A 20,661-nucleotide genomic window follows, 5' to 3' on the forward strand; every position below is an offset into this window, starting at 1 on the left:
TGGACTGGCCGACGCCAACATCTTAAGGGATAGCCAGCACGGGTTTCTTGCGGCTAGGTCTTGCTTGACCAATCTCATTTCCTTCTACGACCAGGTGACCTATTACCTGGACAAGGGAGAAGAGATTGACGTCATATATCTTGACTTCAAAAAAGCCTTCGATCTGGTGTCCCATGATCGCCTCTTGGTGAAACTGGCCAATTGTCGCCTTGGGTCCACCACGATCCACTGGCTGGAAAATTGGCTCCGTGGTCAGACCCAGAGGGTAGTAAATGATGGAAATCACTCATCATGGTGTCCTGTGACCAGTGGGGTCCCCCAAGGCTCTGTCCTTGGACCCATATTGTTCAACATCTTCATTAATGATGTGGACACTGGAGTCAGAAGCAGACTGGCCAAGTTCGCCGATGACACCAAACTTTGGGACAAAGCACCCACTCCAGAAGACAGGCGGGTGATCCAGGCTGACCTGGAAAGGCTCAGCAAGTGGATGGACGAGAATCTGATGGTGTTCAATTCCGATAAATGCAAGGTTCTCCACCTTGGGAAGAAAAACCCGCAGCATCCTTATAGGCTTGGCAGTGCTATGCTGGCTAGCACTTTGGAAGAAAGAGACTTGGGGGTCATCATTGACCACAAGATGAACATGAGCCTGCAATGCGATGCTGCGCCTAGTAAAGCGACCAAAACGCTGGCTTGCATCCATAGATGCTTCTCAAGTAAATCCCGGGACGTCATTCTCCCCTTGTACTCGGCCTTAGTGAGGCCACAGCTGGAGTACTGCGTCCAGTTTTGGGCTCCACAATTCAAAAAGGATGTGGAGAAGCTTGAGAGAGTCCAGAGAAGAGCCACGTGCATGATCAGAGGTCAGGGAAACAGACCCTACAATGACAGGCTGAGAGCCCTGGGGCTCTTTAGTCTGGAAAAGCGCAGGCTCAGGGGTGATCTGATGGCCACCTACAAGTTTATCAGGGGTGACCACTAGTCTCTGGGGGAACGTTTGTTCACCAGAGCGCCCCAAGGGATGATGACTAGGTCGAATGGTAATAAACTACTACAAGACCGTTTCAGGCTGGACATAAGGAAGAATTTCTTTACTGTCCGAGCCCCCAAGGTCTGGAACAGCCTGCCACCGGAGGTGGTTCAAGCGCCTACATTGAACACCTTCAAGAGCAAATTGGATGTTTATCTTGCTGGGATCCTATGACCCCAGCTGACTTCCTGCCCTTTGGGCAGGGGGCTGGACTTGATGATCTTCCGAGGTCCCTTCCAGCCCTAATGTCTATGAAATCTATGAAAGGTAGTTCAAGCTTTTGTCACTCATACTTGGCAGCCATCTTCTGTTCATCAGGTAGCTTGTTAATCAGATATTTTAACGAACCCCATCCCTCACGTGTGATTAGTATGGTAAATGCCATTTGAAAACTCATCTACCAACATGCAGTGATTTGTTAACCTGGAGGATTAACTACAGAATACTGTGCTTACTCCAGGAAGTCTGGGACAGTAAATGCTGAGTTTTAATGGTACTTCAGTTATCATTTTGTAATAAAGATAGTTTTACATGAACAGTGTTGTAAACTCTTTGTCTTTTTGTGCTAGCCACTCAAAAATCATTTGGTATAATTCATGAGGCATTTAACAAGAATATCTAACTGCACTATGTTGTAAACCAACATACTGTAGTTGTATTTCGTATGAGAGAGGACTGATGCTTTGTTTCACAGAACTTATTATGTTAACACATTTTTGTACTTTTAATGGAGTTTCTTTTACATGCCTTCTAGTTTTTAAATGAGAAAAAATATTCCTATTATATTTTACATTTTGAGCCATCTTGTGATTTGATTTGATTTAATTTAATTGACGAGGTCGAATGGTCACAAACTACTACAAGATCGTTTCAGACTGGACATAAGAAAGAATTTCTTTACTGTCTGAGCCCCCAAGGTCTGGAACAGCCTGCCACCGGAGGTCGTTCAAGCGCCTTCATTGAACACCTTCAAGATGAAACCTGGATGCTTATCTTGCTGGGATCCTGTGACCCCAGCTGACTTCCTGCCCTTTGGGCGGGGGGCTGGACTCGATGATCTTCTGAGGTCCCTTCCAGCCCTAATGTCTATGAAATCTATGAAATCTATGAAATTTAAGATGGGGTGATATAGTGGTGCACTTATGAGAACTGCTTGAAAATCAGTAGTATAAAATAAACACAGACTAATACTAAAATGGAAACAAATTCTGTGGTAAATGTGTTGTCATCTGATTTAAATTGCAGAGCCAACTTAAAATGTCTCTGTAAAATGGAAGCTTCAGGCAACATACCAGTTCTTGAATTATAAATGGTATGACTTTAAAAGTTGAGCCATATAGGCCAAAAGAGGAATTTCTGAACATGGTTCTTCCTCTTGTCTTTTATTATCCTTTAAAATATCTTTTAAAATATGTTTTCAGTGTCAGGACATACTTTCTTTTTATGACCCTTTTCAGATTTGGAAATTCCTGAAAGGGCATTGCGCAGCTTCAGATATGGATATTGAAACCTAAAGGGAGATGCGCTTAGAAAATCTACCAAATGGAGCAGACCTATTATAAATCTTTTGGGTAGATCTGCAAATCTCTTTGAAAATGTATTATTTTTCATGATAAGAGCTATTTCCAAGTTCTAAACAAGGATTTTTCATGTTACTGGGAGTAAGCATAGATTAATGATCGTACCAATCTGGATTCTAAAACAAAATCTTAATGATTTTTTTCCGATTTTTATACTACGAATATATAAATATTATTAATCTAACAGTGGGTTCAATAAAAAAATCTTAAACTTCATGAAAATGACTTATTAAAGGTCTCAATTATTTTTCTTTGTTTTTAAAGAGTATGGTTTCAGTTTGTTTTCTTTTAAATTTAATACACATTAAGACAATACATGTGTCTCTTTGTTGCCTATATTTTAAAAAACCTTTCTACATTTGTTTTTTTGTAGATTCATACTTTGGGGACAAAAGTTCCTATGCAGAGAATATTAGCACAGTTAATTTTACAAGCTCTTCTTCAGCAAGAGGTTTGAATAGCGCTTGGGTAGGAAAAACACCCCTCTCTTCTAGTAGGTCAGGTAGAAGCCGAACTCCTCTCATGGGATATTCAGGTAAAGCTCGCATAAAAAAAACCACCTCTTTTTAGATTTGCGGCATTATTTTAGTACCATTTTACGCATTAACATTATGCATTAAGGCATTAAACATTATATCTATGCTTTTGTATTTTTACAGTTTGACACATTATGAAGTATACCTTGCACTGATGGATATGCTTAAAAATCTTATTTTAGTATTGAATAACTGATTTTTTATCCTTACACTTTTATAAATCATTGATTTAATTGAGATTCGGACACTTGCAAACTATTCAACATTTGTGTAGATATGCTGATGTTTCCATGGTGACTACAATAGGGAACCCAGCCTAATATTTGTGTACCTTATTTTTTTTTTTCTTGAAGATAAAATTAGTTCTGTCCCCATGCCTTTTTGGAAGAGTAATTTTTGGCTGTGCCAATGGAAAGCTCTCCCAGACTCTAAAATCATCTGTAGGGAATATATGAATTTATACTAGCAATCTTTATGTCATTTTGTAAGGGTGATCTCTCACAGTGCTCAATATCAACTTTATACAGTTTATGTTGTGAACTCCCATCAGTCTTAAAAGTCACTTGGATGCTGATTTTAACATGTATAAACTTGCACTAGGGGTATGGAACTTAATGCAAAACCCAGTTTTTTTGCTTGGCTTATCAATTACAAACACAATACAAAGAAATGAGAATACATATTCAGCCTCAGCTGACTAAAGGAAAGAAACCTGTATTTTATATACTTTACCTGAGATGGGGCAACCACCTGTGCTAGAACCGTTGACAGTCAAATTTAACACTTCTGAATTGGATTTTTTCTGTCCTGGTGTTTCTTCCAGTTTTGAAGGTTGCTTAACTCTGGACAACATGACGATCATTTTTAAACATAAAATGAAGCTAAGCAGCGGGGGATGGGGGAAGGCAAGTGGTGGAAGGGATGTGGCAAGGGGTCAAGTGTCTTGACCCCACTTCACCATCTGCCTCCCCACTGTCTTCCCCACTGCTACTTGCCGTTCTGCCACTGCTTTCCCCACTAGCAGGGCGAGGAGGGGTGCAAATTTTAGATGACCCTTCAGTAATTAGATTCTGTACATGGAAAATTACCACTAAATTATAAATTTTCCATGTATAGAATCTAATTGGGGGGTTGTCTTAAATTGAGGGTCATTGTGGATTCAGGTAAATATGGTAAAAAAGAAAAAAAATACCAATCTCCTCTCTTCTCCAGGGAGTAACAATATTCCACATTATTACACTGCATTTTAGTGTAAGAAATTCTATAAAATCTGAAAATGCAAATACAGTTTGCTAATCTTGGATTGTTCCTCTATTCGTCTTTTTCCCTTTCCTTACTCTCCTTCTAGCTCCATTATTCATTTTCACTAAGTATATTCATTCATTCATTTTTTTCTATCCATGACATAAGATCGGTTCAGTCAGGTCTAATACTCAATACAAATCAATTGTACTCTGGGCTTGCAGCTATTATTGAGTTCTCTGCTCAAAAAAAATGCAGTTACTTGGACTGGACTAAACTCATACAAATACAATAGTCTCCAAGAAGAGAATCTCTTCTCTGACATACACTGAAGGACCTCTTGTTGTGTGTGCAGTAATTACAACAGGATCAACCCTGAAGATGTTTTGTTTTGTTTTGTTTTATGATAAAAGTTTGGACAGCAGATCACTAATAGAGTCTCTTCAGTGAGCAGCTTCATCCCTATTTCTTTTCACTGTGTTTTGCATTAGTTTTGCATCTTCTGTCCTGATGATTTCATCTTCTGACTCAGACAAAATAATCTATATTTTCTCAGATTTCTAGTTCTTTTTTCTTCATCAAAATGTAAGCGTATGATTAGGGCTAGAAGTTCTACACTCCATATCCTTTTAGTGGTTCATTCAACCACAATTCAGTTATTACATTTAAAAAAATAATTGTTCTATGGCCCTTTTCAACAAAGGCGATACCTTCAGATAACATTTTTTTTAATACATGAATTTCACAAGAAAGGCAAATCAGCCTGTTAGTCTGCTTTATCAATAAAGAATATATGATGAAGAGTTGCATCAGAAACAGCAAGAAAATAGTTTTTTTCAAAGCTCACTGCGCGTGATGCAGCTGCAGTCAATGACCAAGCTTCAACAGGTGAAGTAACCTTCTAGTGTGTTTATGTGGATCACTTCCTCTAGACAGTATTTCTAAGATTTATTTTTGCTATAAATTGTTTTGGGAAGTCGCATGCTATTGCAGGGTGAGTAAACCTTGTTTGTAGGCATGCCAAAAATTTCCCCCATATGCTCCCTGAGCACCACTTCAATCCCTTTACTAGGAGTGCACCGATCAGCTGATATGGCTGGTTAATAATTGGCCATCAGTATCAGCCAAGGAAATCTGTATTGGTGCGCTTTAGATTTCCAAATAACATTTGATTAGTGGCACAGAGCAATATTGGTTTCAAGCCTTCATTTTCAATCAGTGCATTCTCTGCTAGACAACTTGACTACCCCTGGAAAATGTCATGCGTTTTCATTGACTTCTGCTCAGATTTTGGAGCAGGGACACCTGTTTGGGCACAGCCAGCCATGTGTACTACACACAGAGGCTACCCATGTCACTTGTAGCATGCATGCTGCAAATTGCCCTGCCCTGCTATTGGATATTTAGGGAAGTTAAGAGTCTGTATTCTATACCTATAAAATCCCTTCTAGCTCTCACATGTCCATCTGGACAATCCACCACTTTTTCAAGTTGAGTTAGGTGAATTCCCACATTTTAGTACCTTGTTTTCTATTAAATTATGTCTAAGGGAAAAATGCTCTCTCAAGGTGTTTTTCAGTGTTAGTCCAAGTCATTTACAGAGGGGTCATTGGACAGCAGGTTTTTGTCACATATATTTGGTGGATGAGTAGTAGCTCTTATCTAGGGACCTACTGAATTCATGGCAAAAGTGGGGTAAACTGTGGCTCCTTTAATCTTGCAGATTTCCCTGTGACCCCTTCCCCTCCCTGACCCGATTGGTGGAGGCTCCACTGATTGGTGGAGGCTCCCACTTACAGCTTGCTCCTGATCAGCGGGTAGGCAAATACTGTGTTTTTAAATATGCTACTGTTTTTGCCTCCTGTCACTGATTGGCTTGAGGGGCTCTGGATGTCTCTGCTGTTTGCTGCTGACTGGCGGGGAGGCAACACCAGTGCCATGTTTAAAACCGCAGTTTTAGCTTCCCTGCTGATCAAGAGGGAGCGGCGGGGTAGGGAGGCAAGGGGTAAGCTGCATGCAGGGGAACATGCAAGATTAAAGGAGCCAGGTAGTGGAGGGCAGCTCCAGCTGGCCAGGCTCTGGCTTTGGGCAGCACATGCTGCCATCATGTGCACCACTTCACTTTTCTTCAGCAGATTTTTTTTACCCCTGGTTATCCAGGGGTCAAAAACCCCCTCCCATTCTGCTCCCTTGCAGTGTGGCAAACAACGGAATGTGCAGTGTGTGGCACCTTGGATGTCTGCTACATGCCGCATGGCTCTGCTCATCTGGACATGGCCCATGATTACAAAAGTCACGCTAACAGATGCAAAATCAGTGGTGAATAAGCTTCTTATTATGATGCGATCCAAGAAGTTTAGTCTGGCTTGAATCACTGATATTCATTATCAATCCATTAACAATGACTCTCACAGAATACTGTGGTTTTAAATCTGGGTCCAATGCTGTTTCTCTGCGCACACGTACACCCAGGTTATTTTGTGTCCTGATGATTCTTGGACTTTGTTGTGATTGATTTACAGATTTTGAATATGCGGACCTTGTCTTGTTTGTAATCAGATAGTAGTATCTGTGATCATTACAACAATTGAATACATGAACATGTAATAGGAAGTATTTTTGCTGCTTTTAATGGGATTTAGCAGCTGTTAAGGAGAGGTAGTAGCAGCATGTAATCAGGTAGCAATTCTTGGGCTACAAACAAGTCTTCCACAGACCCTGAGTAAGTAAGTTGAGAGGTGCAGTACAATTCTGCATTACCGAACAGCAAATGAACCAGAAATCCCTTTAATAAGACAGCATTTTCCAAGTGGTTGGTACAAGCCATTGTTGATATACTGTCTATAAAATGTAAGTGTCATAAACCGAGATCTAAACTGTTCGCTACAGCACAAAAGGATCCTTTTTTTTTCTTTTTTTACTTTTGCAACAGAACTATTCTTGTTTGTTAACAAGGTTGTCAAGCTGCTTTTAGTTAGGGAGTTTTCTTGAGATTTGTATAAGTCTGTTTTGCTGCTGTTTAAACCCATTGCCACGTGTCCTGCCATCTGGCATGGGAGAAGAGAATATTTCTACATCTTTACGGCTGATTTTCTAATATATGAACACTGCTGTCATGGCCTCCCTTAATCTCCTTTTCTTCCAACTAAACATACCTAATTACTTAAACCTTTTTTCATATTGCTTTCTTTTCAGCCTATTAATTATATTCATCCTTTGCCTTTGGACCCTCTTCAGGGTTGCCCCAGACTGGACACAGTAATCTAGCTGAGGCATAACCTGTGGAAAGTAGTTACACTATCACCTCCTATTTTTTGCATACAGTGCATGTGTTAATGCACCCCAATATTGCATATACTTTTCTTGTGACAGGATAATATTGTTGACTCATATTGATTTGTGATTCACCGTACCCCTTCTTGGAAATACTACTGCCAAACCAGTTCTCCCCCATTGTACATTTGTTCATTTAGCTTTTCTTCTCTGTGTTTATTGAATTTCATTTTGTTCTCTATTGCCCAGCTCTCAGTTTTCCAATTTTCTTTGGTTTTAATCCTGTCTTCCAGAATGCTTTATGCAGATTTGATCAGTATGCTCTCTATCCTGGAATCCAAGGCATGAATAAACATTTTAAACAACCTTGGACCAAGAACGGACTCTTGTGGAAGCCCACTTGAAATTTCTAGTCAGTCTGGATTCAGTTCATTAATAGCTACTCTTTGCTTGGTGTTAATCAACCAATTTTGTGATGATTGTTGCACACTTTTCTCTAGCATGCTTATGAAAATGGCATGTGATACTGAGTCAAACATCTTAGGAAATTCCAAGTATATTGTGTCCACCACTTTTCTTCTTTCCACCAAACCGATTACTCCGTCCAAAAAGAAAATTAGGTTGGTTTGACATGATTTGTTCTTAACAAATCAGTGTTAGCTACCAATGATTATCTATTTCTCTTCCAAGTAGTTACAAATTGGCTGTTTTATAATATGCTCTAGTAATTTCTAGGTTTTGAAGTCAGACTGGCTATTCTAGAATTCTCCAAGGCCTACTAAGATATGATAGTCTTCTTTTGGGATCTCTCAAGTCTGACAAGACACTGGTATCTAGTCTATTGATGATTTAAAGTTCTTACCTGTATTTTAAGCTGTTTGTGGGCAAGCTATGCTCTAAAAAAAGGGGTGGGCAATTATTTGGGCCTCTGGCCAACATAGGGAGGTTTGCTGAGCTGTTGTGGGCCAGGTCAACAGCCCCCACCCCCACACCTACCCGCCCTGTGCAAAACCTCTCCAAAACTCCGTATGTGGGCTTGGGCCATAGGCTGGCAGAGAGCAGGACAGGCAGGCAAGGCCGGGACCATGGGACAGGGTCACAGACCAGTGACAGCATGGGTCTGATCATGGGCGACTGGTGCCTCCTGAGTCGACAATCACTGACCGGAGGCAGGGGGTCCCCCCACAGCCAATCCTGCTGTTCCGCAACTGGCAGCAGCACAACACTGGCTCTTCCAGGTCAGCAGGATCTGCTGCCGGAGGAGGACCACTTCTCCTGGCACGCTCCCTGGCCGGCGCTTTTAGGGGGCACCAGCGCTCTCAGGGGGTGCACATACACCCCCCATGCACCCTCTACACGTTGCCACTGTGTCCAAGGTCCAGGGCAGAGCTATGATCTGCTGTCTGCATGCCTCTGTGATGGGCTCCAGTTCTGTGGGCATGCAGGGAGTGGGTCATAGCTCTGCCCTGGTCCCAGCCCTGTGCTGTCACTGTCCCAAGACCCTGGATCTGCCCTTGGATGCAACTCCCCAGTTGCAGGGCAGTAACATTGAAGGGTTGGGGCAGAGCCACGATGTGTTCTCTGCAAGTTCCTGCCCCTGCCCATGGAACCCGTGCCTGTTGCAGGGGTGTGCAGCCAGTGGATTGCAGCTCTGACCCATGCCCTGGCCCCATGTTGTTACTGCCCCAAGATCTTGGGTTCTTCCAGGCCCCACCCACCCATGTTGCTCCTGGATGCCACTCCCTGCTGGCTCTGCAGCCCCATACCTGCCGCCAGGCTGAGCACCCTGCCCACAGTGGTGGGTGCAGGGAGGACAACCTGGGGTGCTCAGGCAGTGGGACTGGGTCTTGCAGTGGCAACCAGAAGGGCTGCCAGGAGATGGTCTGGCTGCTGGACTACCCGAGCCCTGCTGTGCACCTGGGGGTGGCAGGAGAAGCCTCATGTGCCACAGCTTAGGCTGCCCTTGCACCTGGGAAGGTGTGACTGAGGGATCCACCATGGGCCGGATAAAATCCCTCAGTGGGGTGGATCCAGTCTGCAGGCTGTTTTTTTCCCCACCCCTGCTCTAAAGGGACACAAATTGATTACCCCCAGGATAAAATTCACATGCCTTCCTTGCAGCAAGCCTACAACTACAGAACTCCTTTGAGAATGTTCTCAGTTCTTATGACTTTCAGAGCAAAATATAACCAATCTACTTACATTAGAGTTCCCACAACAACATCTCTAAAGGCTATAAGAAGAGGATGATGATGGAAAGAAAAAGAAAACGTTGCAAGACATATTTGTGCATACAGAGAGCAGGGAATCAGACTGTTAGGATATTTGACTCCATTCACTTAGCTCTGTGACGGTCACACTTTAAATACCTGAAGGGGGAGTACTTTTTGCTGTACTTGTTTAGCCAAAATTCTCCTTCAATCACATTATTATATATTATCGTGTTGTATTAGTTAGCTAATGCCCTCCCTCTCATTGATGACAACTGTTCAGAGATGGTTTAAAGATTTACTTTGTGAAGTGCTTTGGGGTTATTTAGAATGAATGTATGTGTAAAGTAAGTAGTAATATTACAATAACCCAGTTAGGGTTTATTTAAACTATCATACCATAATAGAATATGGTGATAAATTGAAAATAGGTGATAGTAAAATGGATAAAAGGGAGAGCTGACAGGTTGATAAAGATGTTGACTACTGTGACACCGAGTTTGATTGATAAAAGAAAAAAAAGATTGATGAAGATGTTGACGTCTCTAATACTATTTGATTAAAAAATGAAAGTGACTGATGAGAGCACTGCCTGATGCCACAAAAGCAGAGAAAAGAATTTTCTTTCTAACAAAGAAACTAACATGCACTGACTTTTTGACAGTTCTGGGATTTACCAATAATTCAATTGCAGTTTCCAATTGTTAAATACATCAAAAATATCTCTATGCCATAACAAGCTACATAATGCTGAATTGTAGTAAATTAAGCTCAAATACAGTATGTCTACCATAAACACATATTTTTCTTGGTCTTATTTTGGTGTCTCAAACTTAAGGATCATATAATTAATAAAGAAGTTATTTTCTTTGCAGTTTCATACAAGCTTCTAGAAGGATAAGTAAATCAGGAATCTGTCAAGAACCCCATTATTCAGCAGGTTCTAATTTCATGCTTCCAGCAACTTTAGACTGAAATTTAAGATAGGCTAGATGAGTATCTATTAATGAAACACAAGTTGTTGTTTTTTTGTTTTTTTAAATAATTTCTAAGCATGTACAGCAGCTGCTTTCCATAATTTAATACAATGTACTTCAATATGGTTACCTTTTATTATGCAAATTCCTGTTGATTTTGGGCTCCTTTTACCTACTTCAGTAGGATGAATGACTGATTGTCTCCTGCTTTTGATATCAATAGAAATTCACGTTATGAATAAATATAACAGTATATTTTTTATTTTAACTGCACAGATTTTCATCATTTGAATAGCATATTCTCTGGCCTATTTTTTAACAAGAAGTCATTACTAATTTCTTCATAGACATCAATCAAAGCAACCTATGTGTTTTTACCATCTGCTTTTGATACATTAAAAATACTGTTTGATGTAGTATTCATAGAACTCAATTTGCCAAAGAAATAATATACAAAGCAAATCTCTTTGTTTCTCAGCTGACTTAAATGTCTTATCTAAGAAGCACTGTGGCTTATAGTAGAATTTCTCAAGTAATGGATAAAGAACATTTCAGGTGTGTTGCCAGGGGTTGCCTGCTGAGCTGCACCCACATGACCAGGAACCGTAGCAGAATCTTATAGTTGCAAAAACCCTCCAGAAGCCATGAGAGAGCACTGAAGGACCTGCTTGCTCCCCTGACTGTTTAGTAATCATTTCTTGCTGCAGCTGATGCCCCATTCCCAAACTCGCCCTTTCCTACTGCACAGTGATTAGCTTTGGTACAAGAAAACAATATTTGTAGTACAGCGATTCTTAACCAAGGTGCTGCCAGATCCTTTGAAGGGTCTTGCTAAATGTGAGAAGATAAGCAGGTTAGTGCAGGCTCAGGCTTGTCCTTGCCTCCACCCCCACTGCTCATCCCCTGTGCAAGAAGGTAAGGACTGGACGTGCCTACATGTTCATTAATGTGCAGTTACTACTGTGCATTTAGTTTAGCACTTGCTTAATGAAGAACTAACTAAATGTGCAGTAACTATAGTTACTGTGCAGTAGCACCGGTTCAGGGTCTTTTTAGTGACACATACTTCACAGTAGCCTATTAGCCTGGTTTTTACCCAGCACACTACTGTGCAGTGTTATTAGGTTACTGCGCATTAAGCGTCACATGTAGACGTGCCCACTGACATATATAAATTAGTTTTTAAAATTGGGTCCCACTTAATTCACAAAAGCTATTAAGTCCACTGAGGGGTGCCTCAAGTACAAAAAGGTTGAGAAACCACTCTTCTAGAGTCATTGGAACAGGCTCATAATTTCTTGAAGTAGCATTGTCTCAATGCAGATTGAGAGGACATGGGAAATTTCAGAGAGAGAGAAAGGAAGCATTTTCATAAGCCAGCAGCAACTCCTACTCATGAAACAAGGCAGTCCAAACAGCAACTGTTCTGCACCAAACAGCTCATTACAGTCCCTAAAATACCTCTGAATTTTTGCCATTTTTCCAGTCTGACAAGGCTTCTGGGTTACAACATGAAAAAAAATGAGGATGATCCTGAATTGAAATAGATTGGATATCACTTGTCTACATGATTAGGCTTAGCTATGAAAGCCAGGAGACCTGTGATTTAATTCTGGTCCTGACACTAATTTGCTGTCTGATATTGGCAAAACACTTTTGTGCGTTGATTTTTTTTCATGATAAGATAGAGATGATTGATATTAATTTGTCTCATGGTTTTTTAAGGTATAAATAAATAATGTTTGTGAAATGCTATTTAAGAGAAATAAAGTAAACCCTTAGAAGATGTGAGAAGAAATAGGATTTTAACTCTATAGATCTGTGTTCCTTTTCCTAAATCATATGGTATCTAGAACATCACTCCTACTTCTGTAACATTTCGTTATGCTTTTGGATATTTGCACCTGCTGGAGCTTGTGAAAGCATACCTAATCAACCACTGATTCTGAAGCCCAGTACTTCAAAACTAAACAGACACCAACTTCATCATATTGTTAAAATGTGGTATTTCTGAGCCCAATTTATTTTTAGATGTTCTGAATAAAAATAGGAGAATTTCTCCAAAATGAAAGCCATATCATTTTTGTCTCAAGTTCAAATGGGTTGCTTTAAATTAGGCAAAATTTCAGGGAGTGTAATCAGAATTGCAGATTTAATGGAAAGCTATCTTAAATTTCATTGTATCTCCATAATTTAACATGGCTGAATTTGACTGTCCTCAGTCAATAGCAGTTCTCAGTTTTGTTTGTAAAATTACAAATTCTTAACAAATAATAATACTTCTCTATGCATCTATTTTTTGTTAATGGAGAAATTGTTCCTTACGCACTATTTTTTCCCATATATTATCACTTCTTTTATGCATGTTTTTTCATGTTCACCATCTACTTATGCACTCAATTCCTATTTTTATGTGTGTGTGTGTGTGTGTGTGTGTGTGTGTGTGTGAGCCTAGTTTCAAAAACAGGAATTTGTTCTTTATGTAATACATTAGATATTGGATTCAGTAGACGGTTGTAGAATTTTAAAGTAAATTTGGACAATTATTGGATATTTTCTTCTATGGAATATGGAGGTATAAGCACATTATTTACTCATTGTATAATAAAGAGTCATACGTTTAAATGTATGCAACTGTTTTACAGTTACTTCCTCGTCTGCAGTCTCTGCTCATAACACCGCGTCAGTTATTGTAGCAGTAGTAGAAGGAAGAGGACTTGCCCGAGGTGAAGTAGGAATGGCTAGTATTGATTTAAAAAATCCCCAGGTCATTTTATCCCAATTTGCAGACAATTCAACGTATGCTAAGGTAATTTTGAGTCCTTCTGGTTGCTGTATTTGCTTGTGTTTTACAGAATGAAGATGATTATTACAATGTCCTCTTTGCATAAATTTTTATAAATAGGATCAGGAATTAAACTTTTAGAATTACTTTTTGCAATCTAGAGGGGAAATTTTTCAAGAAAAAAAATAAGAATGGACAAGTAGATTATGTGTTTTTCAAATGTCAGAAGTTTTTAAAAGGCAGTGCTCTGCCCTCAGGGACATTCTCCAAAATATATATTAGATTTTTAGATAATTTAAAAAAGATAACAATGTTATTTATTTATTTAGAGTTATATCACAACCTGTATGCAAAAGGGATGTTTTTATTTTACAGAATATTGTATGCATCACGACCCTCTGTACTTATGTTCAGGAGTGGGATGTTATTGTTTTGAAAAGTATTGAGGAATATGTAAAAACTGATAGAATTTGCTTTTCATTTGACAAAAGCAAGCCTCATTGGAAGTAGAGCTGCATAAGTTAGTATGGTCATTTTTTTGCAAATTAATTCCATAAAATTGGTTTTATTTGGTAGCATGTTTATTACCTATTAGTGATTTCCAAACAAAATGTATTCAAATATAAATGAATTGCCTTTCAATCTCCCAGTGCTGTATACTGAGTAAATAACTTGAAAAGCATTCTGCATTCTTTAATAAATATCTACATTAAGGCTGCTTGCAGACATGAAAAAACCCCAGCGCTTTACTTTCAGCTCGGCACACCCCCAAAACAAGCACAGCTCATGCCCAGAAAGGCATCGAGTTAGTTTGACACGGCTCACCCAATGTCTGTATTGATCATGTGCTTCAGTGGGGCTTTTTGGCACTTTTATCTAATAGCTGATTGACTCAGCTATTAGATAAAAGCACCAAAAAACTCTGCTAAAGCACCCGATCTATACAGACACTGCAGGTCAAACTAACACTTCCTGGGTTGTTTTTTTCTTCATGTAAGTCAACTGCCTTAGTTAACAATTCTATTTTTTTTAGGGCATATGCCATAAAATCACATAACTTTACTGTGCTATCATTGTGCTAGCTGTGTAAAGCTAAAGTAAAACATTCGTACAATAAGTAGATATAATTCCCAAAATATGCAGCAATCATATCTGTTTTAAATGGTATCAGTTTTTATAAAGTCACTTTTTTACTGTAACTGCACTTGAAAGTATTCTGGTTGGAATACACGTACGTGTTGAACTTGGGACTATGGAACTATTTCCATCACATGAAACACTCCAGTCACGAGTAATTTCAGAACATTGGTATATGAAGGAGATGTTAGCATTCAAATAACAACTTAAGTTAGGGAACTTAATTAACAACAAATTTTGAAGTTTGCAACTTAAAATTGAAAATAATTTATTGAAAAATGCAAGTGTAACAAATGTACAAAGTAGTAGTGTTAGTATGACCAGTAGGATTCTTTAAGATAACTTGGAGTAACTATATCTGTAAGATAACTTATTTTCCTATAAATACTTTTCTGATATTTGAACTTGTCCCTGATAAAGATTCCAACTATTCCTCATACTGACAGAATACTAACTCTGGATTTTCAACTAGTCCTAGATTCATCTGTGTCTGGATTCTACATCCTCCCTCCTACTCTCTACTGCAGTTACTTTGGAGTCTATCCTCAAACCACAGAGTTTACCTAATCCATCCCATTCTCTATTTCGGGCTGTGATGGTTTTCTTCCTTTCATTTTAACACAATCAAAACACTGGGCTAATCCTCTTAAATCCTTCCTACATTCTCTTTCACTGGTGATAAATGACCCATCTTCCTTTACAGTCAGACCCATAACTTGTAAATCATCCTTACCTGTCCCCCTCACCCCACATCAGTCTGTGTCCAAATCCTAATGCTTCCAAAAACCTCATCTCCCTTTTTTTTTTTAATTCTGCAACTTCTGTGCTAAGACACCCTAATCACCTCGTATTTTCATTACTATAACCTTCTTCCGTTGTCTTTCCTTGGTCACACATCAGCTATCTATTTCCACAAAACACAGCTCCTTTTCCTTGACTTTCACCCTAACCTTACCTCACCTCCTTTGAAATGTATCCTCTGACTCCATTTTCTAACACGTCATTGTGAAGCTTTTTGTCTTCAACCACTTACCCTTACTTATCCAAGGTGTTCTTGAGAAAGTGTTGTGATGTCCGCTTTTCCAGTAATATCAGTTTAATTCTTACTGCAATTATTATGTGCTAACCATAATGCTTGGAACTCTCTTCCTAAAGATCTTTTTTTTAGGGTCATTATCATCTCCTTGAAAACCCTCTCAAAATCAGTTCTTTTGTGATGCCACCAAATATCCTAGCTAATTGATGATGATAAGTCAGGCAGCCACACTCCTAAATCAAAGTACTTGTAGATCACAGAATCACAGAAAATTAGGGTTGGATGGGACCTTAGGAAGTCATCTAGCCCAACACCCTGTTCAAAGGAGGACCGTTCCCAACTAGATCATGCCAGCCAGGGCTTTGTCAAGCTGGGCCTTAAAAAACCTATAAGGATGGAGATTCCACCACATCTCTAGGTAACCTGTTCCAGTGCTTCACCACCCACCTAGTGAAAAAGTCTTTGCTGATATCTACCTTAACTTCCCTTGCTGCAACTTCAGACCATTGCTTCTTGTTTTGTCATCTGTCACTGCTGAGAACAGCCTAGCTCCATCCTCTTTGGAACCACCCTTCAGGTAGTTAAAGGCTGCTCTCAGATCCCCCCTCAGTCTTCTCTTCTGCAGGCTAAACAAGCTCAGTTCCCTCTCCCTCTCCTCCTAAGTCATGTTCCCTAGCCTTCTCGCCATTTTCATTTCCCTCTGCTGGACTCTCTCCAATTTGTCCACATCCTTCCTATAACGGGGGCCCAAAACTGGACATAGTACTCCAGATATGTCCTCACCAGTGCAGAATAGAGGGGAATAATTATTTCCTTTAGTCTACTGGCAATACTTCTACTAATTGACTAACCTGATGAATTTATTATAGTTGCATTCTTGCTGCTCATTTCAGGTCTTTGTCACTTGTTCTAAATTAGATCAAAGTCTATAAGACTGGGACTGTATCTTCCTATCTGTTGTTTTTGCAGCACTTGTACTCTGGGTCTTAGGCTAGAGATAAATGTCACTGTGAGAGGGGAGGCAAAAGCCGTGGCCTGGACCCTCACCTGATGGCCCCAACACTCACCTCAGGAGCCAGAATGAGCAGCAGTTGGGAGGAGATGCTGACACAGGCTTGGCAGTTTCGCAGCTGCCTGAGCCTGCGTAGAGGTGAACGCTGTGGGCATGGCTTTGGAGTAGTGCAGTCTGCTTATAAGGTAGCTGGGGATTCAGCTGAGCCGGCGCTGGGAAGTTGGGAGCAGAACACTGGCTGGGAGATGCTGGCTGTGGAGCTGGGAGGCTTCAGCTCCAGCCGTTCTGGGAAGGAGTCAGCCGCCTGCCAGAGGACCCCGACCAATGAGGCAGAAGGTAGCCTTGGGGGCCAACCGGGGTTAGGGAGCCCCGCAGAGGGGCAGCAACCTGAAGAGAGGCCACTGGGGAGCGGCAGAGCTCCAACCAGGAGCTCAGGCATTGTGGCTAGGGATGGATCCTCAAGCCTGCAGGCATCATCAGACAGCCCCAAAGTGAGCAGAGCACAGAGGATCATGAGCTCCCAGAAGGGGGAGAGAAGTGAAGCCGGCTGGAAGGACCAAGACAACTGGACCTCAGGTCAGCCGAGCCCCAGGGAGAGGATGCCAGAAGAGCTGTTAGAAACAGGGCGCAGGGTGGTCACCTGTACCCGCACCTACTAAAGGAGAGGGGGATGGACGAGTCTCCCTAGGGAATCGAAGGACCTGAGAGAGAGGGAGCCCTGCCAAAAGGGGCCGTTCATTCTCAGTTAAGTTTGTAGTTTGACCCTGGACAGGGCAGGTTAATTTCTTAGAAGAGGGGAAACCGTCCCGAAGACAAGGGGCAGACCCCTAAAGATTGATGGCCAGAAAGACCAGTCCCTTCCAAGACAGTGTGGGAGATCTGTGGGGAGCAGCATCTACCCAAGGCTGAGGACATTGTAAGCTGGGGTAAAGGGGAGGTTTGGAGCCCCATGAAGACACCCCAGGGCCGAGACCCCTCTGGGTCACCAACAGGGAACTGCCTCCCCAACAATAACATCAAAGACATGGTAGGTGAGAAAGGGGAAGCGCTCAGATCATCTAGGTGGTGCTGAAGCCGGGTCTTACCCTGACATCACTGAGGGGCAAGGCACTGACAAAGAGGGCCCCGAAACCTTACAACACATACCAGCAACAGTCACCAAATTAAGCAAATTAGCTGTACTGGGATACTTCCCAGTACAGCCGATCCATCTCATTGAATGAAACACACGTCATCCATTGTGAACGCATCGCCTCAAACAGGCGAACCCAGAAAAGTGGGCATTTAGGGGCCCAATCCTGTGCATGCCAGGAATGGAATGGAATGGAAATTCCCATTGCTGAAGTGTGCAAGTTTTAGCCCCAGAAGTCTTGGGAGTGCCTGCCTTGGGTGGCTGGAGAGTGTAGGCAGCTCTAGGCTGACCATGCTCTTTTGCCATAGACCTAGCAGAGGCTTATCACAATAAAGCAGCATAAATTGAGTGTCTATACACATGCTCTGGGGTGGAGGGGGAGCATTTTAATTGGACAGCCTCTCTAATTAAAATGCCCCCGTATCACCTGTATTCAGCATCCTGCATTTCAAAATGGCAGCGAGGGCGCTTTGACTGTTTTAGTTACTCAATGAATTTTAATTGAAGCGCCCCCATCGCCATTTTGAAACGCGGGGCACTGAATGCATGTGATACTGCAGCATCACATGCATTCAGTGCCCCGCATTTCAAAATGGCGATGGGGGCGCTTTAATTAGAACACTTTAGCAGACTTAATCTATTGAGTCTACTCCAATGCATTTTAATTAGAATGCATCAAAGCATGTGTATAGGCACCCATTGCTACCACCTCTGTCATAGCCACAGATATAATTTTTATGATGGCACACAGGTGACATCTGTTTCCACCCTTGTTTGGGGACTTGGCACACTAATGAAAATAAGAACATTTTAAACAATAGATAATAATTGCTTCTGTTTGGTATATATTAATCTTAATCCTCTTCTGCATAGGAAACATCACAATGTAATTGTACTTTATATTTCTGCTCCATGTTATTTAGATAGGTATTTAATATTAAAAGGAAAAACTAAATTAAATGTCTACCTCCTGATCCATGTTCAAAAGAAATAATGCAGGTGAGAAGTAGAAAGGGTAGCCAAACCACAGCTTGCAAACACCTTCTGGGCAGTTTAAATGTGGTTCCTGAAGAAAAGAGTAGTTAAATAAAAGCATTCTTTTTCTCTCCCTCCATTCATTTATTATTCTCTATTGTGGATTTTCTTAAGTTCTTGCTTAATTATTTTAAAGAAGTCATTTATTGATAAATTATTACTTGAGTTAGGCTGCTGCATGCAGATCCTTAACTCTGGGACACATTTAAAAAGTTTGGTGTCCTTTCATTCTCAACTGTGTCCAAATTTTGGTTTGAGTTTGGGAAGTTTAGCAACCCCTAAACTGTAGCATATACATGTATGAGAAAAAGTTAGAACAAGGTCTAATATATATCCTTACCAAAGCCTTGTCTAATCAAAGGAATCCTTGACATTTAATTTTCTTCCAGAAAAGTTGCTTTTGATTGCGAAAACAGGAGGTTCTTCCTCAGTAGTAGTCGTGTATTATAGTAGATATTTCATTTTTATTTTATATGCCTTAATTCTGTCTCAATTTTTTTTGTATATTCATGACACGAGATTAATTATTCTGCAAATTGTTTACCTAAATTTTAAGAATTTTAATGACATTCTTTTCCTTCAGTATTAGAGGAATCAGCTGAAAGTTAAATCTTCTTTTTGGAAAGTAGAATTGACTTGTATTTACAAAGAGTATAGAATTCAACAGTGGATTAGTTAATGTTTGCAAAAATATACTTAGAGAGTTCTAACATTTTTTAATGGATGATGTTTTAATTTTTTCAGGTTGTCACTAAGCTCAAGATTTTAACACCACTAGAAATAATAATGTCAAATACTGCCTGTGATGCAGGAAATGCAACAAAATTGTTCAGTTTGATAACAGATAATTTCAAGGTAGTCTTTTCCTAGACTTCATTTAATTTTTAAAGGACTCCAGTGTGACTATTTTTGTATAGTTGCTAATTTGTGATGGTCTTTTATAACTTTTTAAAAGCCTTAATTGCAGTTAGGTGTTCTTGTATGCTTTCAGGCCGATCCATGCCACTATAAGGGATTATATCTATGCTACTTCCATAGCCTCGATCTAATCCTACCTAATAGATAAAATGAGCACTGATTAAAGCAGAAGCCTTGGAATTTGCAGCATAGAAATATTTTCAATAAATTTGCAGACCACTTGAAGATGCAAAGATAGGAAAATTAAATCAGTGTTTTGCCTCAGTTACTTAAGTAGATCTTCATTGAGTTCTGACCCCAGTGACCCAGGGGGGAAGACACTTTTGATAGGGAGTAACAAAAGAAAGATATGTCAAATTTACCCTTGTTTTTTCACTGAAAACACCTTTAAATATATATTTTACTATCTGTTGCTAAGAACTTCCCCAAAATTCTATACCTTATGACCCCAGACATTGGTTATTGTCAATGTCTACATTCTATACCAGAGAATACTGTCAAACAATTTGCTAAAATTTTGATACATGCTTATTTTTCATTTGACTTTTTAATGTATTAGCTTTTTGTGCTAGGCAGCCAATCAGGAAGAGCCGAGGGTGCGCAGCTTGGCTAACAAACTGAATAAAAGCACAGAGAGAAACATTTTTTTTGTAAAAGGAAACAGGACAGATGGAAAAAAGTGCTGTTTTAAAGCTTCTAATCTTTATTAAAGCTAGAAAATGTTCTTTTAATTTTTAACTATATCTGTTCTAGTA

At 40.2% G+C, this 20,661-nt stretch overlaps 1 protein-coding gene across 1 annotated transcript in view; it reads left to right on the plus strand.

Annotated features, from left to right (window-relative positions):
• Window positions 1-407: 407 nt before the first annotated feature.
• The window catches only part of MSH4 (mutS homolog 4), a 67,729-nt gene continuing 47,475 nt past the window's right edge, over window positions 408-20,661 (plus strand). Inside the window, exons 1-4 of the mRNA XM_059727647.1 lie at window positions 408-450; window positions 2,987-3,148; window positions 13,497-13,660; window positions 19,733-19,843. Of these exons, the coding sequence (XP_059583630.1) occupies window positions 408-450; window positions 2,987-3,148; window positions 13,497-13,660; window positions 19,733-19,843 (480 nt within the window). The remainder of the gene's footprint in view (window positions 451-2,986; window positions 3,149-13,496; window positions 13,661-19,732; window positions 19,844-20,661) is intronic.

The sequence above is a fragment of the Alligator mississippiensis genome, chromosome 5 (assembly GCF_030867095.1).
Source record: "Alligator mississippiensis isolate rAllMis1 chromosome 5, rAllMis1, whole genome shotgun sequence".
Taxonomy (NCBI): domain Eukaryota; kingdom Metazoa; phylum Chordata; order Crocodylia; family Alligatoridae; genus Alligator; species Alligator mississippiensis.